Source organism: Erythrolamprus reginae, chromosome 10, assembly GCF_031021105.1.
Source record: "Erythrolamprus reginae isolate rEryReg1 chromosome 10, rEryReg1.hap1, whole genome shotgun sequence".
Taxonomy (NCBI): Eukaryota; Metazoa; Chordata; class Lepidosauria; order Squamata; family Dipsadidae; genus Erythrolamprus; species Erythrolamprus reginae.
In genome coordinates this window covers 10,566,894-10,593,769 of record NC_091959.1, presented here as the reverse complement: position 1 = coordinate 10,593,769, position 26,876 = coordinate 10,566,894, and the positions used below count along the sequence as shown (strand labels likewise).

The window sequence follows — 26,876 nt, the reverse complement described above, 5'->3', positions numbered from 1 at the left end:
AGTGCATTTTGTTGCAATGATTTATGTAAAAGAACCGCACAGAATTTACCTTGAAAAAACAATCGCCCCAACTCAGACGGTAAACAAGGACACATTTACGAAACCATGAATTTCCCCAATTTGCAAAAGGCCCAACTGAACAGAAATATTTGATTAACCAAACACATGGTGATCGTGGGACAGTGCTGTGACCCATAGCTAGTTGATTGTAACACCTCATTTTACAAGACTTCTAGAGCAATAGCTGCAAGGCAAACATTCCAAACTTCGTTTTTTCCCATCATCCTGAATCTCATTTACACACTGAGCACCTGGATTTTGCTGAACACAATGAGTTCACACATATAAAGTAGCTGGTTAGCAGCATTTCTTCCTTGCTAAATAGTCCGAACAGAACAATTTAGCAGAGATTACACATCGGTTTAAAAGAATGTAAACTTGGTATTTTGCAAGGAATTTCTTCCCAAGGATACTCGTGTCATATCCAGGGAGTTTATATTTTATCCAGAAATGTCCCAGAACTGTATTATTATGCATTCTCTTAATAACAGATATTTTGCTTGCAATAAATAACTCTTATTTCAAAAAGACTCTTTCTCAGGAATACTAAAATTACATTATGTTAGCAATGCAAAATTTTCCATTTTTTTCTACTCGCTTTATACGCAATCAACTTAATTTGGTTTGTGGAAACTTTAAAGTAGTCTAACAGACATGATACTGTAGTCTGTAATACTCATTGTAACTTCACCTAGCAATGGTATTTAGTTGAAAAGTTGTTGTCACCTGTATAGTCCCAAAGGTGCTTTTTCAAGAGACAACTGGACTGTCGGGTTGCCTCTTGAAAATGCACCTTTGAGACAACCATGACCTGGATGACCGAGAATCTTCATTGACATCTGTCATCTTTATTCTTTTTGTGTGTGTTATGCTAAACTAACCATGTCACGCTGGCTTAAAGTATGAATATTAATATACCAAACTGAATCATCTAATTTTGCAATACATTTTATCCTAAATACGTTTTATGCTTAAGACCTTCCACCGTTTTTTGTAACCCCAAAGATGGGCTACAAAAATGGTGGAAGGTCTTAAGCATAAAGCTGATCAGGAAAGACTTCATGAACTCAATCTGTATAGTCTGGAGGACAGAAGGGAAAGGGGGAGACATGATAGAAACATTTGAATATGTTAAAGGGTTAAATAAGGTTCAGGAGGGAAATGTTTTAAATAGGAAAGTGAACACAAGAACAAGGGGGCCCAATCTGAGGTTCGTGGGGAGAAAGATCAGAAGCGACGTGAGAAAATATTATTTGACTGAAAGAGTAGTAGATGCTTGGAACAAAACTTCCAGCAGATGTGGTTGGTAAATCCACAGTCACTGAATTTAAACATGCCTGGGATAAACATCTACCCATCCTAAGATAAAATACAGAAAATAGTATAAGGACAGACTAGATGGCCCATGAGGTCTTTTTCTGCCGTCAATCTTCTATCTTTCCATTATCTCAGGGACCGCCTTCTGCTGCACGAATCCCAGCGACCAGTTAGGTCCCACAGAGTGGGTCTTCTCCAGGTCCCGTCAACTAAACAATGTTGCTTGGTGGGACCCAGGGGAAGAGCCTTCTCTGTCGCGGCCCCGGCCCTCTGGAACCAACTCCCCCCAGAGATTAGAATTGCCCCCACCCTCCTCGCCTTTCGTAAGCTGCTTAAAACCCCACCTCTGCCGCCAGGCATGGGGGAATTGAGATACTCTTTCCCCTAGGCCTCTACAATTTTATGCATGGTATATGTGTATGTATGTTTGGCTTTTATAATAATGGGTTTTTAACTGTTTTTAGTATTGGATTACAGTGTTCCCTCGATTTTTGCGGGGGATACGTTCTGAGACTGCCCGCGAAAGTTGAATTTCCGTGAAGTAGAGATGCGGAAGTAAATACACTATTTTTGGCTATGAACAGTATCACAAGCCTTCCCTTACCACTTTAAACCCCTAAATTGCAATTTTCCATTCCCTTAGCAACCATTCAGATTATTACTCACCATGTTTATTTATTAAAGTTTATTAAAAAAAATATTTATTAAAGGCAGACGAAAGTTTGGCGATGACATATGATGTCATCCGGTGGGAAAAACCGTGGTATAGGGGGAAAACCCGCAAAGTATTTTTTAATTAATATTTTTGAAAAACCGTGGTATAGACTTTCCGCGAAGTTCGAACCCGCAAAAATCGAGGGAACACTGTATTATTATATGCTGTTTTATTACTGTTGTTAGCCGCCCCGAGTCTGCGGAGAGGGGCGGCATATAAATCCAATAAATAAATAAATGAATGAATGAATGAATGAATGAAATAAATGAAATGGAATGAAATGAAATAAAATAAATAAATAAATATTTTTCTACATCATATAAGGTTTTGTGGACTCATCCAGAATAGAGTGGAGTTTTTTTGCTGCAAGGAAATATGCAGGAAGAAGAGGAAGTTACCCAAAGTCAGATATTATCCTTCATCCCGTCAACGTGCTTTAGAAAAGGTTTTCAAGGTTGAAATGTCCTGACCCCAAAACAACTTGTTCCAATCTTATCAGAATGCTCACATGTTGGAACAGCCATGTCAGAAGCCATCTGGTGTAGAAACAGACCCTGCTAATTGCACAATGGGGACCAGAACTGCCCATTTCCAGCTCAGATAAATTTTGGTAAGGTAGGAAGATTCCCCAGGAGGCTGGAACAGAATAGGATCCCTCCTAGAATAGGACATTTGGAAGTCAAGTGATTTAGTACACTTCTACTTTCTATTTATAAAAATTAAAGGTATTAATTAAATTAATATTAAATTGTTTATTGTGGTATTAGACTGCCTGAGTGATAACATTTACTGCTACCTTGCAATTAACAGTTTTCCCCAAATTCAAATCTAGAGACAATAAACTTAATTAATATCAACAACTATTAACAAATTATAGCACTATTATACCATTGAAGGGGAAAAAAGGATATATGATTGATATAATAACAAGGAAATTATAAGATCGTATTTATGTATTAAATATATAACAATTGTTAAAAGGAAGATTTTCCTTTGTAAACTAGACGTAAGCTGCACGTAAATTACACTACTCTTTGGGTAGTGCAAATCGTAAATAATGATACCAAATATGTTATGTATAAAGCAGGATGCTTTATTTCTTTTTCTTTTTTCCCTTATCTTCTTCTTCTTTCTTTTTCTTTTCCCTTTTTTTCATTTCTTTCTTATGAGTACATAGAAACATAGAAACATAGAAGTGTGACGGCAGAAAAAGACCTCATGGTCCATCTAGTCTGCCCTTATACTATTTTCTGTATTTTATCTTAGGATGGATATATGTTTATCCCAGGCATGTTTAAATTCAGTTACTGTGGATTTATCTACCACATCTGCTGGAAGTTTGTTCCAAGGATCTACTACTCTTTCAGTAAAATAATATTTTCTCATGTTGCTTTTGATCTTTCCCCCAACTAACTTCAGATTGTGTCCCCTTGTTCTTGTGTTCACTTTCCTATTAAAAACACTTCCCTCCTGGACCTTATTTAACCCTTTAATATATTTAAATGTTTCGATCATGTCCCCCCTTTTCCTTCTGTCCTCCAGACTATACAGATTGAGTTCATTAAGTCTTTCCTGATACATATTGTCATTATGTTGTTTCTTGTTGTGTATTTTTAATGTAGATATTTAATAAAATCTTTTTTTAAAAAACAGTTTTATTGTAAGAATTTAGCATCCAATGGTTCAAAAGAAAAAGGAAGATTGATTATTTTGTGATGCAAGATTTTATTTTATTGAGATCTCTCTTAATTAGGAAAACCTTTTGAAGGCACCACCTCGAAGAACACTCCATGTCAAAAGTATCCTTGGTTGCTTGTGCATTTAGGAATAATCTACCAAGAAAGCCTGATTTTATTTTTTTAAAATAACCTGATATCTCAAACTTTTTAAAAAATATTATAAAGATTCCGAATCACTTATATTTTTAAAAATACAGTGATCCCTCGATTTTCGCAGGTTCAAACTTCGCGAAACGGCTATACCACGGTTTTTAAAAAAATATTAATTAAAAAATACTCTGCGGGCTTTTTTCTATACCACGGTTTTTCCCACCCGATGATGTCATACGTCATCACCAAAAGTCACTTCTCTCTCTCTCCCTCTTTCCTGTCATTCTCTGCTTCAATCATTTTTTCATTTCTCTTTTTTTCTCCCCTTTTTCTATCATTTCTCTCTCTCTCTCTCTCTCTCTCCCTTCCACTCTCCCCCCCCCCTCTTGCTCTCTCTCTCACTCTCTCTCTCACTCTCTCCTTTTTATCTCGCTCTGTCTGTTGCTCTGTCTCTGTGAGAACGCCTGCCCCGCCTCTCCTGCAGCCCCCTCGCTGACAGCTGGGACGAAAGCGCTCTCAGCTAAGGGACTGTGAGAGGGGCGGGTCGGGCATTCTCAAAGCGCTCAGAGCGGCTAGCGGCCGAATGAGGAGGACGAGAAGCCGTAGTCGCCAGGGCTGCTGCAGGAGGACCCGTGCCCCAAGAAAGCCGGTGAGAGGGGCGGATCGGGCAGGCGGGGGGTAGCGGTGAGGGGGCCGGCGTTGCTGGGGGAGCGGCCGACATTCAAAACAATCTTTGCCGACCTCCGCACTTTTGTCGCTCCCCGCCCCCAACTTCAAGCCCGGCTCCTTGCGCAGCCTTGGAAAAGGGTGCGCAGGAGTAGTTTTTGGCTGTCCATAGCCAAAAATGGCGTTTTTACTTCCGCATCTCTATTTCGCGGAAATTCGACTTTCGCGGGCAGTCTGGGAACGCAACCCCTGCGAAAATCGAGGGATCACTGTATACATATTCCAAAATCAGCTGTATTTTAAAAATATATACATATTCCAAATTGGTTGTATTTGGAAAACTATTTTGTTTCGTTTGGGACCACAGAAAATAGTAAAAGGATAAACATCAAGTTATGTATTTCCTACAGTTGTTTAAACATCTAGGCTCCAACAAACCCCAACAGACGCCTCATTGCAAATGTAAGGTTACCTATTCCTATAATTACCAAGTCTTAAGCAGGACAAAGAAATGCCAGCTAGCTAGCTCCTGTACCAAGCTATATTTAAAGCTATCTTCCAAACAGCAAGATCCAAGAAATTGCTTAAATATGATTTCCACTGTCAGATACACACTTTCAAGAGAAGCAATAACAATAGAGACTTATATACCGCTTCACCATGCTTTTATAGCCTTCTCTAAGCGGTTTACAGAGTCAGCATCTTGCCCCCAACGATCTAGGTCCTCATTTTACCCACCTCGGAAGGATGGAAGGCTGAGTCAACCTTGAGCCAGTCAGGATCGATCTGCTGAACTGCTGGCAATCAACAGAAGTAGCCTGCATTCTAACCACTGCGCCACCACGGCTGTTAGTAAGAATTCTTATTAATCATGAAATCTAAAGAAGAAAGAAGTTAGGAAATAAAAATAAGTTTATATCAAGCATAACCTGAAGCAACTGCTTTAGTGAAAGTGATGTGCCGGTGCCTGGAGGCTGTTGGGGCCTGGATGGGTGTCAACAGACTCAAACTCAACACGGATAAGACGGAGTGGCTGTGGGTTTTGCCTCCCAAGGACAATTCCATCTGTCCATCCTTCACTCTGGGGGGGGAATTATTGACCCCCTCAGAGAGGGTCCGCAACTTGGGCGTCCTCCTCGATCCACAGCTCACATTAGAGAAACATATTTCAGCTGTGGCGAGGGGGGGCGTTTGCCCAGGTTCCCCTGGTGCACCAGTTGCGGCCCTATCTGGACCGGGAGTCACTGCTCACAGTCACTCACGCCCTCATCACCTCGAGGCTCGACTACTGTAACGCTCTCTACATGGGGCTACCTTTGAAAAGTGTTCGGAAACTTCAGATCGTGCAGAATGCAGCTGCGAGAGCAGTCATGGACTTTCCCAAAAATGCCCATGTTACACCAACACTCCGCAGTCTCCATTGGTTGCCGATCAATTTCCGGTCACAATTCAAAGTGTTGGTTATGACCTATAAAGCCCTTCATGGCATCGGACCAGAATATCTCGGAGAACGCCTTCTGCTGCACGAATCCCAGCGACCGATTAGGTCCCACAGAGTCGGCCTTCTCCAGGTCCCGTCAACTAAACAATGTTGGTTGGCGGGCCCCAGGGGAAGAGCCTTCTCTGTGGCAGCCCCGACTCTCTGGAACCAGCTCCCCCCAGAGATTAGAACTGCCCCTACCCTCCTTGCCTTTCATAAACTCCTCAAAACCCACCTTTGTCGTCAGACATGGGGGAATTGAGATATCTCCTCCGGGCCTATATAATTTATGTATGGTATGTTTGTAGGTATGTCTGCTTAAAAATGGGGTTTTCTTAACTACTTTAAATTTCTAAATTGTAAATTATTAGATTTGTTATGAATTGTTTTATTGTGTTGTGAGCCGCCCCGAGTCTACGGAAAGGGGCGGCATACAAATCTAATCAATCAATCAATCAATCAATCAATCAATCAATAAATAAATAAATAAATAAATAAATCTGGCTTGTTTCCGAGGTAAGAGTAATCAAATAATTTAGGAACTTTCACCCAATTTTTAAGCGTTATATCCAAGTTAGGATCTTTGGTTTGCTGCTCTACAGGTAGCCTTCAACTTACAATAATTTGACCAGTGACCATTCAAAATTACAATGGCACTGAAAAATGTGACTCATGACCATTTTTCACAGTTACGATTCACTTAACAAACTGGTTACTAACTTATCAACCACAGTGGCAAAAAAAAGTCATAAAATAGGGCAAAACTCACTTAACAAATATCAAATATCAACAGAAATTTGGGGCTCAATTGTGGTTGTAGGTTGAGGACTACCTGTATTATCAACTGCAAAACATGCACAAGCTTTGCAATGCAGAATTAATAAAAGTCAAGAATATAACTTGGAACTATCTCTTCCTAGCTTGCTTAATCAGTAATGCGGCCAGGAACCATAGCAATTGTTTATCTATGTCAAAACACTAGCTCAGTCTAAAGAATTCAGGGAATAAACTAGACTAGACTACACTAGAATAGAATAGAATAAAATAGAATAGAATTTTATTGGCCAAGTGTGATTGGACACACAAGGAATTTGTCTTGGTGCATACGCTCTCAGTGTACATAAAATAAAATATACATTTGTCAAAAATCATGGGGTACAACACTTAATGATTGTCATAGGGGTCAAATAAGCAATGAAGAAGCAATCAATATTCATCAAGAATCATACGAACCAGTCGATATAAATCTTAAGGATGCAAGCAACAGAGTTGCAGTCATAACAGTCATTTGTGGGAGGAAATGAACGATGGGAACGACAAGATTAATAGTACTGCAGACTTAGTGAATAGTTTGATAGTGTTGAATGAATTATTTGTTTAGCAGAGTGATGGCATTCAGGAAAAAACTGTCCTTGCGCCTAGTTGTTCAGATTTGCAGTGCTCTATAGCATTCTTTTGAGGATAGGATTTGAAACAATTTATGTCCAGGATGCATGAGGTCAGTAAATATTTTCACAGCCCTCTTTCTGACTCCTGCAGTATACAGGTCCTCAATGGAAGCCAGCTTGGTAGCAATTGTTTTTTCTGCAGTTCTGATTGTCCTCTGATGTCTGTGTCGGTCTTGTTGGGTTGCAGCACCAAACCAGACAATTATAGAGGAGCAGATGACGGACTCAATGATTCCTCTGTAGAACTGTATCAGCAGCTCCTTGGGCAGTTTGAGCTTTCAGAGTTGGTGCAGAAAGAACATTTCTTGCTGTGCTTTATTTAAATTTATGAAAGTGTCTAAAGTTGTCTGTAACAGTGATTTTCAACCTTTTTTGAGCTACGGCACATTTTTTTACATATACAAAATCATGGGGCACATTGAATGGGGGGGCGCTAAAAAAAGTTTGGACAAAAAAATTCTCTCTCTCTTTTCCTCTCTTTTGCTCTATTTCTCTCCCTCTTTCTCTCTCTTCCTTCCTTCCTCTCTCTCTCCATCCCTTTCTTTCTCTCTTCCTTCCTTCCTCTTTTTGCTCTCTTTCTCTCTCCCCTCCTTCCCTCCCCCTCTCTCTCTTGCTTTCTCTCTCTCTCTCTCTTTCTCTTTCTCTCTTGCTTGCTTTCTCTCTCTCTCTTGCTTTCTTTTTCTCTCTTTCTCTTTCTCTCTTGCTTTCTTTCTCTCTCTCTTGCTTTCTTTCTCTCTCTCTCTTGCTTTCTTTCTCTTGCTGAGCTTCGCGGCACACTGGTTGAAAAACACTGATCTATAAGAACCGTACATGGATTCTCATGTGCAAAATAAGGAATATAAAGTAATCCACTTGTAGAGACTGCTGCGTCATTGTTAGTCATGTCACTTCCTCATCCTGGAGACTGGTTAAACATCAATTTCCTGGTGGACCAATATTGCATAATCCTCAACTTACAACAGTTGGTTTAGTGTCCGTATCAAGTAACAGCAGCACTGAAAAAAGCAACGTGTGATTGTTTTTCACAGTTACGACGCTGGCAGCAGCCCATGGTCATGTGATTAATAATTTAGACACTTGGTACTGACCCCTATTTATGACGGTTGCAGTGTCGTGGGGATCATCGGATCGCCGTTTGTGGCCTTCAGGCCAGCAAAGTCAATGGGGAAGCCGGATTCACTGAACAACTACGTGATTATCTTAACAACTGCCATGATTCACTTAACAACGGTGGCAAGAAAGGTCATAAAACGGGGCAAGGCTCACTTAATTGTCTCGCTTAGTTAGCAAATATAAATTCTGGAGTTCCGTTGGGGTTGTAAGTCGAGGACTACCCGCATTAAGCAAGGCTAAATTGGTTCCAGGTCTAGAATATTATTATTATTATTATTATTATTATTATTATTATTATTACTATTATTATTATTATTTATTAGATTTGTATGCTGTCCCTCTCCGAAGACTCAGGCGGCTCACAACAATAAAAACAATATTATAGCAAAACAAATCTAATATTAAAAGAAGCATATAAAACCCTATCATATATTTAAAAACCAAACAGCACATTCATACCAAACATGAAACAAAATATAAAGAAGCCTGGGGGGAAAGGTATCTCAACTGCCCCATGCCTGGCGGTATAAGTGAGTCTTGAGTAATTTACGGAAGACAAGAACAAACATTTCTCTGTGCTTTCATTTACTACAGGCCCTTAAGACGTGCAAGCCACCAAAATACCCAGGTTTTTCAAAACACAGAAAATGAAAAGGCTCACTTTCTGAGGTACCAAAGGTGTCCCTGCATGCAAATCTCTATAATTCAAAATCTAAATAAGGAAGTGTTTCAAACCGGCCGCTCCTTAACATGCTTACCACTTAGACAGAGAGCTATGTTATTATTGCTCAGAAGCCCTTATCTTTTATTATACTGATGCATTAAAAAGCACCTGCCTAACCACTGAAACACTCTTTTTTTTTTTAAGAAATCAATCTGGATGATAACTATGGAACTGGGTGTATTTACATTTTGCCATAAATCTCTATAAAGCAGATACAAACTGAGTCCATTGGAGAAGGGCGGCCTAGAAATCTAGATAGATAGATCTAGGTAGATAGATAGATAGATAGATAGATAGATAGATAGATAGATAGATAGATAGATAGATAGATAGATAGATAGATAGATAGATAGAGATAGATAGAGATAGATAGATAGATAGATAGATAGATAGATAGATAGATAGATAGATAGATAGATAGATGATAGAGATAGATAGTGTTCTGCCAGGCTCTCTGATAATTCAAGGGTACAAATTTCAGACACACACACACACACACGTTTGAAAATTCAAACAATGTTCTTTATCACAAAAGTCAAAATAAACTAAGCACACTTTTTGTATTGCAAAGAGCACTCATCCCAAAACAACTGGGTAGTCTGTACAATTTCCCTTAAGCAGTCATTAAGTACTTAGCCAGCAGCTGTGGAGAAACTTCACACCTTTCTTCTTCCAACGAAGTGAGACAGACAACACACACACACACACACACACACACACACACACACACGTTGCTCTGCTTTGGTTTCAAAGGCGTGAAAAAGCAACAAAGTCTAGCACACAAGATTCCTGACGAACTGTGAACAGATATTCTTCCACAATGGCCAAACCCACATGCTGCTGTTTATAGCAGCAGCCCTAATTACTGGAGCCCCACCCAAACATAGGTGGCCTCCCTTATTTACTGTAATATGTTCTTACTTGGTCTCTTCTACGCATAATTCTGCACTTGCGTGGGTCCAACATGTCATCATCTGAAGCAATAGAAGATAAGGAAGATTGACTGCCTTGGCTATGTGCCAAGCCCTCCTCTGCCGAGTCACTCCCACCTTCTTCTTCGTCCGAGGAAATGAAACTGAACTGATTCTGTCGGCAATAACACAGACCTGTGACATGTTGAAGTTTCCCCTGCATCCACCTCCCCATTCCCTGGGGCAGGAGCTGGGCCAGAGCCAACCACAACAGATAGATAGATAGATAGATAGATAGATAGATAGATAGATAGATAGATAGATAGATAGATAGATAGATAGATGATAGATAGATAGATAGATAGATGATAGATAGATAGATAGATAGATGATAGATAGATAGAAAGAAAGAAAGATAGATAGATAGATAGATAGATAGATAGATAGGATAGATTAGATAGATAGATAGACAGACAGACAGATAGATAGGATAGATTAGATAGATAGATAGATAGATAGATAGATAGATAGATAGATAGATAGGGAGGGAGAGAGAGAGAGAGAGAGACAGACAGACAGACAGACAGACAGACAGATTTCATTGAGGGCCGCATCAGCTGTGTGATCTTGGGGGGGCTGGGAGACATGGCTGGGGGGGTGACCAGCTCAACGTCACTCATATTGGGGGCACCTGTGATGGCTTGAGTGTTCTGCCAGAGAAAACGGGCTCCCGAGCTCCGTTTTCGGCTGCGATGCCCTCCTGGAACCCTCTGGTAGTGAAAACAGAGCCACACGTGGCCCTCCTAGCTCCATTTTTGCTGACAGAGGCGCCACAGGCTGGCCCTTCGTTGTTTCCAGGGCAGCTCTGCGGGCCAGATCTAAGCACTCTGCAGGCTGGACCTAGCCTCCGGGCCGTGAGTTTGACACCCCTGCTATAGAGAGAGGAATACACGATCAGTTTTCCTCACTTTTCTGGCACCAGAACAAGACGTTGATCCTGGCATAGTAAGTGGTATACCAAAAAAAGAGAGAGAGAGACCATGAACCTAAATATGTAGAGGCTGATTTGATAATGTAATGATGATTGATCTCCTCTAACATCATTGATCTAGAAACATAGAAACATAGAAGTCTGACGGCAGAAAAAGGCCTCATGGTCCATCTAGTCTGCCCTTATACTATTTTCTGTATTTTATCTTAGGATGGATATATGTTTATCCCAGGCATGTTTAAATTCAGTTACTGTGGATTTATCTACCACGTCTGCTGGAAGTTTGTTCCAAGGATCTACTACTCTTTCAGTAAAATAATATTTTCTCATGTTGCTTTTGATCTTTCCCCCAACTAACTTTGATCTTTCCCCCAACTAACTATCTAAAATGTTAGTATGTTTTATTTGCACAAGTTGGTTAAATTGTATGAATCAGCACTCCGCCAGCCAAACAGCCAAAGATACACATTACTAAAGGTGTAGAAATTCTCTCTTCTACAACTTGGGAAGGCAACATCTGAAGACAAAAAAATAAATAAATACAGGGATATCTATATTGTATCCATCTTTGAAAACAGATAATTTAAAAACCTTACGAGTTACTAAAACTATCCACTGTGTAACTAAAACTATCCACTGTCTACGGAGAGGGGCGGCATACAAATCCAATAAATAATAATAATAATAATAATAATAATAATAATAATAATAATAATTATTATTATTATTATTATTATTATTATTATTATTATTATTATTATTTTGGTTTGTAAAGGAATAGTGCTCATTGTTCAGGATATTTATGCAAGCACAATTAAAAGAAAATAATCAGTTTTGATCTTTTAACTCTAGACTTTACCCAGTATAATTTCTTTTCCAATAGAATAATCTCTATTGGGGCCACTTTTAAGCGTGTGTTCTTTTTCCTTGCAACCAACTATGAGACTGAAACAATCTTTTTAAGACATTTATTATCTCCAATAACATAAGCTCCAAGCCAGAAGCAATACTTTAAAAATTGCCTGACTTATAAACTCAACAGGTTTAAAAGTTGCATCGTTCTTCACTTTGGTCCTTTCAATCATTTTTGTCTAGTAATGTTACACCAAATCCTAGGTAGCCCTCGATTTACTGATTGTTCGAAGTTACAACGGCACTGGAAAAAAGTGACTTATGACCATTTTTTCACACTTATGCCCGCTGTGACATCCTCATGTTCATGTGATTTACATTTGGATGCTTGACAATGGAAACTTAGAAACATAGAAGACTGACGGCAGAAAAAGACCTCATGGTCCATCTAGTCTGCCCTTATACTATTTTCTGTATTTTATCTTAGGATGGATATATGTTTATCCCAGGCATGTTTAAATTCAGTTACTGTGGATTTATCTACCACGTCTGCTGGAAGTTTGTTCCAAGGATCTACTACTCTTTCAGTAAAATAATATTTTCTCATGTTGCTTTTGATCTTTCCCCCAACTAACTTCAGATTGTGTCCCCTTGTTCTTGTGTTCACTTTCCTATTAAAAACACTTCCCTCCTGGATCTTATTTAACCCTTTAACATATTTAAATGTTTCGATCATGTCCCCCCTTTTCCTTCTGTCCTCCAGACTATACAGATTGAGTTCATGAAGTCTTTCCTGATACGTTTTATGCTTAAGACCTTCCACCATTCTTGTAGCCCGTCTTTGGACCCGTTCAATTTTGTCAATATCTTTTTGTAGGTGAGGTCTCCAGAACTGAACACAGTAGTATTCCAAATGTGGTCTCACCAGCATTCTATATAGCGGGATCATAATCTCCCTCTTCCTGCTTGTTATACCTCTAGCTATGCAGCCAAGCATCCTACTTGCTTTCCCTACCGCCTGACTGCACTGTTCACCCATTTTGAGACTGTCAGAAATCACTACCCCTAAATCCTTTTCTTCTGAAGTATTTGCTAACACAGAACTGTGTACAATGGTATTTGCTGTGTACGATGGTATTTGCTAACACACATGTACGATGGTTGCCATGTCATGTTGTGGGGATAGTGGTAGTCACATGATTCCCTTTTGCAACCGTCTGAGAAGCAAAGTCAATGGGGTGGTCAGATTCGCTTAACAACCAAGTTACTAATGTAACAACTGCAGTAATTCACTTAACAAATGTGTTAAGAAAAGTCGTAAAATGGGGCAAAATTCACTTAGCAAATTTCTCACTTGGCAACACAAATTTTGGGCTTAATTCTGGTTGTAGGCTGGAAATTCCTCTGAATTCTGGTTCTGATAATAACTGTGCTAAAATAAAATGGACAGCAATGGAACCTTTCAATAGCTCCACATATTTCCAGATTATCACAGACATGACACCTAATCTCAGCTTGGAAGAAACAACAGTAGTAGAGATAAAATATATTCCTTTTCCACCTCCCTGGCTAGTTAAACTGTTGCATGCTAAACTCTCATCTACAAAAATGACTTAGACAACATTATTAACTGAATGGAAGCACTACATTTTATTGCCCAAATATTTTAGTATATAATCAAACTAAGTTCAGTGAGTTCAAATCCTGATCTCTTTATCTCTTAACCTGATACCTTTTACATGATTTTTATCAGGATGACATAAATGCTACTGTCCTGAAATAAGCATTTTAATTTATTACATGAGTTTAAATTTAGTTAAGCACAAAAATTAAATACAGAGTTCCCTCGATTTTCGCGGGTTCGAACTTCGCAAAAAGTCTATACCACGGTTTTTCAAAAATATTAATTAAAAAATACTTTGTGGGTTTTTTCCCTATACCACAGTTTTTCCTGCCTGATGATGTCATATGTTTTCGCCAAACTTTCATCTGCCTTTAATAAATATTTTTTAAAATAAACTTTAATAAATAAACATGGTGAGTAATGATCTAAATGGTTACTAAGGGAATGGGAAATTGCACTTTAGGGGTTTAAAGTGTTAAGGGATGGCTTGTGATACTGTTCATAGCCAAAAATAGTGTATTTACTTCCGCATCTCTACTTCGTGGAAATTCAACTTTTGCGGGCGGTCTCGGAACGCATCCCCTGCGAAAATCGAGGGAACACTGTATAAAGAACTTAACGTGTATAAGTCGCTACAATAAAAGCTGCATGATTGTTAACTGTGTAATTGGAAACACGCACATAAATTAGAATATATTGAAAAAAGTATGAATTGTTTAACTTAAGTTTTAATTGCCACAACTCACCAAATACAAACAGAATGATGAGTGATCGACTTAATTAGGGTTGTAGGAAGTTAGCACCCACCCCTCTCCTAGAAGAATGAAATATTCTAGGACTGATTAAAAAGGAACAATATTATATTTCCACGGATGATAAATAGAGAAACATGTTTTTAGGCAGGAAGCAGACTCCTCTTAACAACCTCTACCCTGCTCAATAGCATACAGCAGATCTTAGCACTTAAGAGATAAAGAGTTAGATAGGTTGATTCATAAGCAAATACCCTGACCCAAGATCCAACAAAGATAAGATTAGCCCTCTCCCCATCTATCAACAGGACTCACCATGTGGCACCTGGGGAGATTATATCACCCAGAAAGATTCAACCAAGCTTGGGACTCAAAAGACAACCTACAAAGTTACCCCTATATGGCACCATGGGAGTCTGACAAGCAAACAGAATAAAAGCTCAAACCCAAAGCCCAATAGTGCAGTGTTTTTCAACCAGTGTGCCGCGAGACATGGTCAGGTGTGCCGCGAAGAAGGAAGCTCAGGTTCTGGTCTCACAACTTTTTGCTGAGAGAGAGAGAGAGAAAGAAAGAGTGAGAGAAAGAGAGAAAGAAAGCAAGAGAGAGAGAAAGAGAGAGAGAGAGAGGCAAGAGAGAGAGAAAAGAGAGAGAAAGAGAGAAAGAAAGAAAGAGAGTGAGAGAGAAAGCAAGTGAGAGAGAGAAAGCGAGAACGAAAGCAAGAGAGAGAGAAAGAGAAAGAGAGGCAAGAGAGAAAAGAGAGAAAGAAAGAAAGAGTGAGAGAGAAAGAAAGCAAGAGAGAGAGAAAGAGAAAGAAAGCAAGAGTGAGAGAGAAAGAAAGCAAGAGAGAGAGAAAGGGAGAGGAAGGGAGAGAGAGAGAAATGAGCAAAAAGGGGAGGAAAAAAGAGAAATGAGAAAATGATTGAGACAGAGAACGAGAGGAAAGAGAGAGAAACAAGACAGAGAGAGAGAGAGAGAGAAGTGACTCTTGATTTAAAGCATATGATAAAAAGCACCCCAAAAATAAGAGAGAAAAAACCCCCAGCCCTCACCTGTTTTTTGAAATGGTTCAAGAGTATGTATACACACACAAACACACACAAGAGGGGGAGGAGACAGGGATGGAAAAAGAGAGGAGAGTGTCTTAGAGTGTCATTTTGTGTCCTTTTGGTTCGTGGTGTGCCCCAGGATTTTGTACATGTAAAAAATATGCTGCGGCTCAAAAAAGGTTGAAAATCACTGCAATAGTGGGTATAGATCTATCCATCTCTCACGCATATGCTCATTTTGCCCAGGACCTTCAAAATCCATGTGGTCCTGTCCTGTCCACCATTAAACCATCTTCCCAAGCGGTCTCCATATTTCCAGTGTCTTTCTTCCCACCTGGAATTGAATCCAGCTGGACATTTCTTCCAACAGGTTGGATCCTTTTAATTTTTTTAAAAAAAATGCTTCCTTGTTTACCAATCTCCATAAAGATCATAAAAAGACTCATCTCACATTTCAGTCTTCGATAGATGCTAGGCAAAAAATGCCAGATTGTTAACACACCGCAAGTGGCATTGTTTTTATGATTAAGTAATGAAAAGGCATCACAATGCCAAGCACAGCAGCTTCTGAATTTTTAAATAAATAAAAAGATGGGAATTGATGCGAACGGAATATGACACTCTCCTCCAACTGCAATGAATGCGTAAGAAAAGCATCCAACTACATCTAATTTTATTGTTTCCTGTAAGTCACCCGAGAAACAAGAATAACTACTCCTAGTTGATTTAACAGCCCCTGTATAGTACTTATAACACAACCTTATACAGTAGTTATAATTCTTAAAGTATCATTCAACCTTTGCTCATACCTAGAAACATAGAAACATAGAAGTCTGATGGCAGAAAAAGACCTCCTGGTCCATCTAGTCTGCCCTTATACTATTTTCTGTATTTTATCTTAGGATGGATGGATGTTTATCCCAGGCATGTTTAAAAACCCTGCTGTTCTGTTCGAAAAAACTCCCTAATCTTATGTTCCCGGGCCTATTTGACCCGGACTGCAAATTGATCATTTTAGGTACTTATATTTGGTCTTTTTGAAAGCTTTTTTCACTTGGAAACAAGTTTGAACATTTCTGCACACAATGGAATGAAAATTGAACTGAAAAGATTAATCCTTATTGGTTTATTTTGCACATAAATGTGCCCCCCCCATTTTTGTGAATTTTGTTTAGGTTTATTGATAATTTTGCCTGCAAAATGCATTCTATTTTACTAAAGATGGTGTGGGATTGGTAGCTTGAACCTTTCTGAACATGATATGAAAATTGAACTGAAAAAAAATGATCCTTATTGGTTTATTTTGCTCATAAATGGGCCCCCATGCTTATAGTCAAATAGGCTTATACTCGAGTAGACTTATATGCGGCTAACAGCAACAATAAAGCAGTGTACAATAGTAGTCTGATGTTAGAAATAATTAAAAGCCCATTAATATAAAAAAACCAAACATACATACATACATACCATGCATAGAATTGTAAAGAATTCCTAAGCTTTTAGTCAAGGCAAAAGGTGAAACTGTTAAGGAGAGGTTATATGGGTTGGAAACCATATTTACAATTCTGACTGCCACGTTTTTTTTTAATTTTTCCCCTTTTATTACCTCGCCTGAACTGTCAGATCGGAGCACAAGGAGTGAGCCTTTTTTGGAACATGAATCTCTGATTACTTCCTACATATCGTTTACTTGCCTCTGGGTATGTACGCCTAGAAACTGCTCCTTAGCTGCCTGGTGAGAAAGATGTTTAGGTGACTCAAGGCAACGGAAAGCTGGAGTGTGGAGCTGGATTGCTAATGTTGGGATTTTGGATTGCAGGTAATCCTCGTCTTGCAACGGTTTGTTTAGTGACCATTCAAAGTTACAACAGTCACAAGAATTAGGGAGTAAAGAAAAAGAAAGTGAGAAAGAAAGAGATGAGAGAGAAAGAAAGAAAGAAAGAAAGATGAGAGAGAAAGAGAAAGAGATAGAGGAGAGAGAGAGATAAGAAAGAGAGATGAGAGAGTGTGGTGAGAGAGATGAAAGGGAGAGAGGGAAAGGGGAAGAGACGAGCGGGAGAGAGAGGGAGGGGGATGGGAGGGAGAGAAATGAGAAACCATATTATGCCTGAAAAATATTTAGTTCTACAATGATATAAAAGAGCAAATTTGGACTCAGAAAATGTACAATTTGGATTTGCTCTCTAAACAGTTCTAAAGTCAGAAGTATTTAAATATAGCAGGAGGCACTGTGTATTACTAAAAAAAACTATCGACAGATTAAAAAGGAAAAAAATCTTTATGCACTCCTGTTGGAATAACTAAAATGTGTTCTTAATTCTAATCTCCAGCATTATTCCAAAAGACGCATGATTCATCATATCGAAATGGCAAAACAAAGACTCACTGAAATTTGATATATCCAGAATTCCCCTTAGCTGGTTTGCCCCATAAATGCTTCCAGAATTTGCATCTATCCTAACAAAAATGTATTGTGCCTTGAAGAGATCAAGAAATCCAATCCAACAAAAATTAAAAGGGATACAACGTATATTCAGAATACATCCGGGTCCGTCTTCTGCCGCACGAATCCCAGTGACCGGTTAGGTCCCACAGAGTCGGTCTTCTTCGGGTCCCGTCAACTAAACAATGTCGTCTGGCGGGACCCAGGGGAAGAGCCTTCTCCGTGGCGGCCCCGACCCTCTGGAACCAGCTCCCCCCGGAGATCAGAATTGCCCCCACCCTCCTTGCCTTTCATAAGTCCCTTAAAACCCACCTCTGTCGTCAGGCTTGGGGGAACTGAACTACCCTTTTCCCCCTAGGCCTATACAATTTATGCATGGTATGTTTGTGTGCAGGAAAGGTTGTAAAATTGGGTCACAACTCACAACAGCCGTTTCACTGAGCTACAGAAATGTTGGGTGTAATTGTGGTCCTAAGTCAAAGACTGCCTGTAAAGGAGATCATAAATTGGAATATGATGGTTTCTTACAAACTTTTGCTCTGTAGAATAGATATGCAAAGAGCTTCTTTTCTTAATACTACGTACCAGAGACTGCTAGCTAGTCTGAAAATTCTTTAAAATGTACTGCTTGAAGTGTGCTTTTTACACTTTCGATCAAATGCTCCTCTTTGCTCAACTCCCTTGGCAAAAGGAGTTGTTCAACGAGGATATTTGATCTGAAAGACAATAGTTGATTCCGGGAAATATGCAAAACCCAATTTCACCGCCAGCTTTCATTATTAAATCTTTGTGTCTGACTAATAGATTTAAAAGATTATTATGAAGGAAAAATGAAGTTCTTACTCAACAGCCAAATTAATTAGAAATTAGAAAAGTACAACATATTCAGACTTGTTTGATTTGGGGGGATATGTGTGTGTGTGTGTGTGTGTTCATAGATTTTCACGGGTATATGTATGTAGATTGTTCTGAGTTCGGGTTTTACCCTGTGTAATATTTTGAATGTCCATGCGACGTTTCGGTGATATCACATTCACCATCATCAGGCTGAAGTTGTTCGCTTCGTGCTGATTTGAATATAGTTTGTTTCTACATTCAAAGCAGCACGAAGCTAACAACTAAAGCCTGATGATGGTGAATGTGATTTCAACAAAACATCGCATAGACACTAAAAATATTACACAAGGTAAAACCCGAACTCAGAACAATCTACATATATGCATACATACGTACGTACGTACGTACGTACGTACGTACGTATATATAGATCTATCCTAGTCTCCCTTAATTTTCAAATTCAGCAAAAAAACATGTGACATATATATATATATATATATATATATATATATATATATATATATATATATATATATTTGTTTTCGTAGATTTTCACGGGTACAGGTACGACGGTCTTGGTATATTCGGGTTTCTTCCCGTGTAGGATTTGGAAATTTCTGGCAACGTTTCGATGAGGTCCCACTCATCATCTTCAGGCTGGTGTTTCTGTCCTTGTTCTAAGGCGAACACTGCGAGACCTAAGCTGCCTTCCTTCTATAAATACTGGTGGCTGGGTGTGCTTATTCTCACACCCAGCCACCAGTATTTATAGAAGGAAGGCAGCTTAAGTCTCGCAGTGTTCGCCTTAGAACAAGGACAGAAACACCAGCCCGCCCAATCCCTTGGGATTCAGGTAGATAAATAACAAATGAAAGAGGCAGAACAAGGGCTATATATAAAATTCTCTACTGCAAAGTTCTTACTCTGCTTGGATCTATTTGATTAGGTCACAGAGACACCCACTTTTTATTTGGTGTCTTATAACTAACTGTATTATGTATGTATTGAATATGTATACTGCTGAATCGAAATATTCATGGCAGCTAATAGAATAGCATTAAAGATACAGTGAAACAACTCACTTCCGTTTGGCTTGTCAAAAATAACTTTGTAAACTAACTGCAAAATAATAATAATAAGAACAACAACAACAGAGTTGGAAGGGATCTTGGAGGTCTTCTAGTCCAATCCCCCTGCTTAGGCAGGAAACCCTACACTACTTCAGACAGATGGTTATCCAACATCTCCTTAAAAACGTCCAGTGCTGGGGCATTCACAACATTTACAATGTGACTTCAATTCTCACTTAAAGTAAATCCAATTAAACACTCATAACCACTCAAAGGAAGGCACACTTTACATTGTTTAGAAATATTAAATAGCCTACTCTGAGGCCTATACAAAATAATAATGTTATATAGTCCCAAAGGGGGGGGGGGGTTACTGTTAAGTCATGTTGCAGTAGATTTAAGGCAAAAATCTATTGACATATTTTAATAGAAACATTTAGAAACCATTATCAATCATAGGAAGTGTAATAATGTTACCCTTCAGATTGTATCTTTGTTGGGAAGTGTTTTTAATAGGAAAGTGAACACAAGAACAAGGGGACACAATCTGAAGTTAGTTGGGGGAAAGATCAAAAGCAACATGAGAAAATATTATTTTACTGAAAGAGTAGTAGATCCTTGGAACAAACTTCCAGCAGACGTGGTAGATAAATCCACAGTAACTGAATTTAAACATGCCTGGGATAAACATATATCCATCCTAAGATGAAATACAGGAAATAGTATAAGGGCAGACTAGATGGACCATGAGGTCTTTTTCTGCCGTCAGTCTTCTATGTTTCTATGGATGGTTGCTTTAAAAATCTACACACATTGTAATTACTTTTTCCTACACATAAATAAGTGGCACCTCACTGCCAAACAAAAGAGAACATTTAATGAACTGCCACAATGTAAGCTGTGAAGTACTGAAGATAAAGCAATTGGCTATTTGAAGCCCAACAGCAACTATTCTACACAAAAGAGCAGTTATAAAAAACAATGGAAAAAAAGATTTGCTGCTTGATATTTCTAAAGCGACTTTGATGTTGCTCTGATCATCTACGCAACTGATGCATTAGTCATAGTTCTACAGATGGAGTTTCATTCCTGGCACAGCTGCAGTGATGTAATAAGGATGGAACTTATTAATATATGTGATTGTACTTGATTGGCAACCTACGGTTTTTCTTTACCAGATTTCCATGCTTCTCTTTTACAACTTTCATTATTCAAGATAACAATGGAAGTGTTCAGCTTAACACAACCCTATTGTCCGAATCTTTCTTACTCCCCAGACCTTAGTTCTAAGCGTATTTTTTTCAATATGAGAAACTTAATGATGAAGTACCAATAAAAAATGACTAGATAAAAATGGCATAGTATATTGCCAATGTTTTAAACTGCAGCGTAAAGACACGAAGTAACCCTAATATATCCTGGAGGAACCCTATTACACCCACTGAAAATTTGATTATCAGGAAGATTTGCGATTGCACAGAAATGGATTGCACAGAAATAACCAGAACGCAGCTGCGAGAGCAATCATGGGCTTTCCCAAATATGCCCATGTTACACCAACACTCCGCAGTCTGCATTGGTTGCCGATCAGTTTCCGGGCACAATTCAAAGTTAGGTTATAACCTATAAAGCCCTTCATGGCACCGGACCAGATTATCTCAGGGACCGCCTTCTGCGGCACGAATCCCAGCGACCAGTTAAGTCCCACAGAGTGGGTCTTCTCCGGGTCCTGTCAACTAAACAATGCCGCTCGGCGGGACCCAGGGGAAGAGCCTTCTCTGTGGCGTCCCCGGCCCTCTGGAACCAACTCCCCCCAGAGATTAGAATTGCCCCCACCCTCCTTGCCTTTCCTAAGCTACTTAAAACCCACCTCTGCCGCCAGGCATGGGGGAACTAAGATTCCTTTCCCCCCCAGGCCTTTATAATTGTATGCATGGTATGTTTGTATGTATGTTTGGTTGTTTATATTAAGGGGTTTTTAATTCACTTTTAGTATTGGGTTATTATTGTACACTGCTTATGATTGCTGTTAGCCGCCCTGAGTTTTTGGAGAGGGGCGGCATATAAATCCAATAAATGAATGAATGAATGAATGAATGAATGAATGAATGAATGAATGAATGAATGAATAAATAAATAAATAAATAAATAACCATACAACTTAGAGGACAAAAGGACTCAGACAATTACCAAATGTATGGGGAAAGTGGTAGAAATGAACTAACAATAAAAAATCAAAGAGAAAATGTGGGACAAAGATATAGAATTAGAAAATACTGTAAAATGATGTATAAATTGTATAGATATAACAATAGTGTATACAAAAGGCTGTAGATCTGCACAAAAGAAATATTGTGATATGTAAAATGTGAAAAATCAATAAAAACACATTTAGGAAAAAAGACACAGGATATTTATATAGCTCAAAGGTAGGTTTTATAACACAGAATTGTGTTATAAACATATTCATAAACCCATCTTAACATCAGGGAAGCAAATGGACTTCATGAACGATTTGAATTAAGAAGGATAATAGCGGGAGGATTTGTTCACATATCTCAAAGTGACAGCACTTGCCTCCTCATGCTTTAATTCAAGATCTAACTCTAATTAACACTTGCAGGAGAAATCTCTAGGGAACATCAGGATGTAGGATAAACAGGAAAGTAAAAAGAAACTGAAGAATGAGGGCAGCAAATCACTTTTGGGTTTTGGTCAAGAGAACACAATCTTCCCCTCTTTCTAACTCTGGAAAACATGGCACTGACAGATATAAAGAAATCTATAGTTAGCCAAAAGTGATTATTTCCAAAATTATCATTAAGCTCGGCTTAAGCACATTTGTTGTCCCTCGAAATATAAAGTTTCATATCTACGGTCAACATAGTCTGTTATTAAGCATGTTTATTTTAAAAACCTCCAGGGAAAAAGAATAATGGTGTGCCAGTAGAATTTGTTCAGATCACAATAGACAGTAAGCTACCTGTTTATATTTCCACTTGCCTATTTTGTCCCATTTTTTTCAAACCAGGGGTTGCGTAACAAGGATTTACGGAAAAACCACTCCTGGTTGGTTTTGCATCATCTGCCTCAAACCAGAGTTTACCAATCGCAACAGTTAACTTCACCAATATATTAACGTAAATAAAACGAAACCTCGTTTTGATTTGTAGCATGGCACCGAAGTCTAAATGACATGTGGAATTTTCACATATTTTAAGAATATAATTTCTTAAGAGCTTTCAAAATGAAATGTTGTGTACCTCTTTTAAAGGACTGTGGGACTGCCAGAACTGAAATAAATGTTTCTCTACTTTTGTGCTATAGTTCAAACTGCATGACGTATGAGTACAGCTGGTATATATATATATATATATATTCTCTACAGCACCTCTTTTTGATAGATTTGAGGGAGAATTTGAGGATTTATTGGGATGCTACAAGCTCTCTAAGTTTTACAATTGCCCTTTTCTACAGAAGCCTAAAATGACATTTGGAATGCAAAATTGGGCAATGCTACAGATCTGCCAAAAATGTGGGTTTTTTTAGGCAAGTTCTAGAATTGTGTATTTGCTGTTAAAACAGGGAGGCTGTAATGATTCCTATAATCCATACTAGCTAATTGTTTTGGAACTGGTATAGGCATACAGTAATTAAATCTGATTGTCTTTCAATTCTTCCGAACAAAACATTCAAGGTATTCTGTAGGGATAATACTGCCAGAAATACACTAAGTTGTCTTTTTTTTAATGAATCTCTCCACTATAAAGTCAAAAGAATACACAGAGACAAGGTTAACGGTTACTTCAAATAATCTTTCCTATCCCTTACGATAAATTATTTACTTAATGTGGGAAGGTCTGCTTATGAGAAGTTGGAGCTATTAAAGTGGCTTAAGATGTGAGTGTTGGCAGCTATAACAAATAGTTGAAAAATACATCCAGCAAACGAATTCGACCAATCACATCCCACTAACAGACAAAGCCATGCCTTTGAATCTCCCTTAAGCAGGAAGCTGAAAGCGAGACAGTTTTGAAAGCAGTGTCAGCTAGAAAATGACCTTAGCTTGAGCACATTTGAAAGGGCAGGTCAGCTAGCTAAGCCTACAATCAAACCAGCCTATTCTGCCTCTTCAAAGTTAATCTTAGAAGAGAACATGGAGCAGGTCACCTGTCACCTGATGAAACTCAAGCTTTCCAATATGACACTCCAAAGCTGGACAGATACTCAAGAACTTGGTAGGAGAAAACTTATTTAGCATCTTTTCTGGGATATAGCCTGTGATTCTTTACTCCCCTCTCATGGCAGAAAAAGCACGATTATTAACTTTTATTTATGAGGGTTAAAAGGATGATTACCTACGCTCTTTTTTCTAATTTCCTAGGCACCATAAATTATTGCCCACATGCAAAGAACTAAGTGAGAGAATTCTACCTACTAGCCCAAAGGGAAAAGACTTCAAGGCATCCTGTAATTTCTTTAAACAGACCCACTATATAGTCAGATGGAGTGGGGGAATTAAGTCTAAAAGGCGGATAAGTGTTTTACCCCAAAGTGTAATACAAACAGTTCCATTTGAACTTAAGAGCATGTGAATCCAGCCTACTGTACGTTATTCCACAATTAACAAGATAAGCAAACTTTCAGTGAGCATATTATGTGATCCCAACCAATGCTCTGAACACATGCTGAAACTCAACTCCCATAAAAAGGTTTCTGCTGGACACCCAAAACTTCCTTCGTTTCAACAGAAATCTATCTCAATAAAGTCAAACTACAGTACTACCAAACCTGCCTAACAGAAAGAGGAAGACACTTTTAAGTTTATCTTAAGTGGCATTCCATGAAGTCCTTATCATAAAATAAAACTTAGTGTAGCCCAGGGCTCAGATGACAGAAGGGGCAGGATTAGATTAAGGAAGTTGTGTTTTGCATTGGAAATGTTCTGCTTATAAAAAAATTATACAGAGTTTCTGAACTGTTGACATCAGAAAAACCTGGATTACATCAGACCATTACACATACTCAGGTCTTATGCTTAGATTAGGTCTATCGAATTTGCCTAGAAGCTCCCCATCAGTTAGTTCCGCTGCACATTCGTGATATATATTACAAATTAAAATTATAATTTCTAATGCATTTTTACAATGCATCCTATTTGCAAATCCTCAACATAGGTTATGGAGAAGTAATGGTTCAGAAAAGAGGAGGAGTTCCCAATTTATTGCCTTTAGCAATCTTGTTTCTTTCTAGAGTACCAGGTGGTATCCAGGACTATTCCCTGGGAGCACGGTCACACATCAAATTAAACCCTATTTTATGCTGGTAACCCTATTTTTAAGGTTGGCACAGCCTGCCAAGCCCAATTTAAGCAGGTAGCCAGTTAAAAAAGGGAAGGGGAGATTTTATGACTTGGAAAAGGGGGGCTGCTGACCAGTTCTCCTCGGCTCTTCCCTAGCTATATTTCCAATGTAAAGGAGCAACCTTAATAGATTTGTTATTTATTGGTGCATTTTATATATGTGTGTGTATATATATATGTGTGTGTATATATATATATACAGAATATATTCACCAGAGCACAAAGCCGAAGACAACAGCCTGAAAATGACAAGTGGGACCTCGTCGAAATGTCACCAGGAGTCTATCAACCTTGGATAGGAAAAGACCCGAATATGCCTAGACTTACAAATGTCCGAAAATTTATGTATGTATGTATGTATGTATGTATGTATGTATGTATGTATGTATGTATATAAAGAGGCAACAGTCAATGGAACATTTAAAATTTATTTAAAACTACTAAAATTACTTAGCTTTCCTTAGTCCTCTACTAATTTCATCAGAGTATTAAAATTGAGCAACATTATATAAGATCAACTGTCTTCAATGGGGATTTTAATACTCTGACAAAGTTAGTAGAGGACTAACGAAAGCTAAGTAATTTTAGTAGTTTTAAATAAATTTTAAATGTTCGGGAAATCACGATGGCTGTTGCCTCTTTATTTAGAAATATACCTGGAACTCGCATTTTTAGGATAATTCTTTATACATACATACATAGAAACATACATAAAGACAATTACAGATATATGTGCGCATGTGTGTGTATATGTATATATATGTATGTGTGTGTGTGTGTGTGTATATATATACTGTACTGTATATATATATGCATTTTACAAGGCAAAGGCTGCAAGTTCAAATCCCAGTGAGTGTATGGCTACCTGATGAGGTCAGAACAAAGCCGAAATAGATCTATCCTAGTCTCCCTTAATTTTAAAATTCAGCAAAAACATGTGACATTATATATATATACTGTACAGTATATAATTGTCTTTATGTATGTATGTATCTATATCTATATACAGTATATCTAATTAGAGGCGCGATTAAGAGAGCCCAATGCATCGCAATCCCTCAGCTATTGCAATCTCCCCCTTTCTGGAGGTATTGGACTACAATTCCCATGTGGCACCCAATCCACGGGGCAGGGAGTTCAAAGGGAGGGGAGGGAGGGAGGCAAGCTGGGCAACGACGGTGGCGTGCACGCGAGGCGCCCTTCCCACGTTCCCCACCCCCACCCCCCAAACACGAGTCTCCTCAGTTCCACCCCACCCGCGCCCACTTGCTACCGCAGATCGAGGCCGGGCTGGAGGCCTCAGGCCAGGCCTCACCATCCTCCTCAGGGGCGGCGGGCGGGGGCGGCGCTGTCTGGTGGCCGGCGGCTCTGGCTCTGCTCACGCCGGGCGGCTCGGGGTTGGACTCCGGCGTCTCCGGAGCCTGTCTCCATCTATGGGCGCCGAGGCCGGCAGCGGCGCGAGGCCGAGGCGGCCGGGCGAGGCGGCGTCGGCGGCCGGGGACGGCGGCGGCGTCTCCCCGCCAGATGGCCGCCGCCGTGGCGGGAGGCTGCGGAGGGGGCGGCCGCCGAAGCAGCGGGCACGGCTCACGGCAGGCTCCGGCTGGGGCTCCAGAGCGGCGGTAGCGGCGGCGAGGGC

General features: G+C 39.2%; 1 protein-coding gene across 1 annotated transcript in view; it reads right to left on the bottom strand.

Moving 5' to 3' along the window:
* TRPM7 (transient receptor potential cation channel subfamily M member 7) overlaps window positions 1-26,641 on the bottom strand; it is a 100,342-nt gene extending 73,701 nt beyond the window's left edge. The window contains exon 1 of the mRNA XM_070762361.1: window positions 26,556-26,641. Within this exon, the coding sequence (XP_070618462.1) occupies window positions 26,556-26,558 (3 nt within the window). The 5' untranslated portion in view covers window positions 26,559-26,641. The remainder of the gene's footprint in view (window positions 1-26,555) is intronic.
* Between the last annotated feature and the right edge of the window lie 235 nt (window positions 26,642-26,876).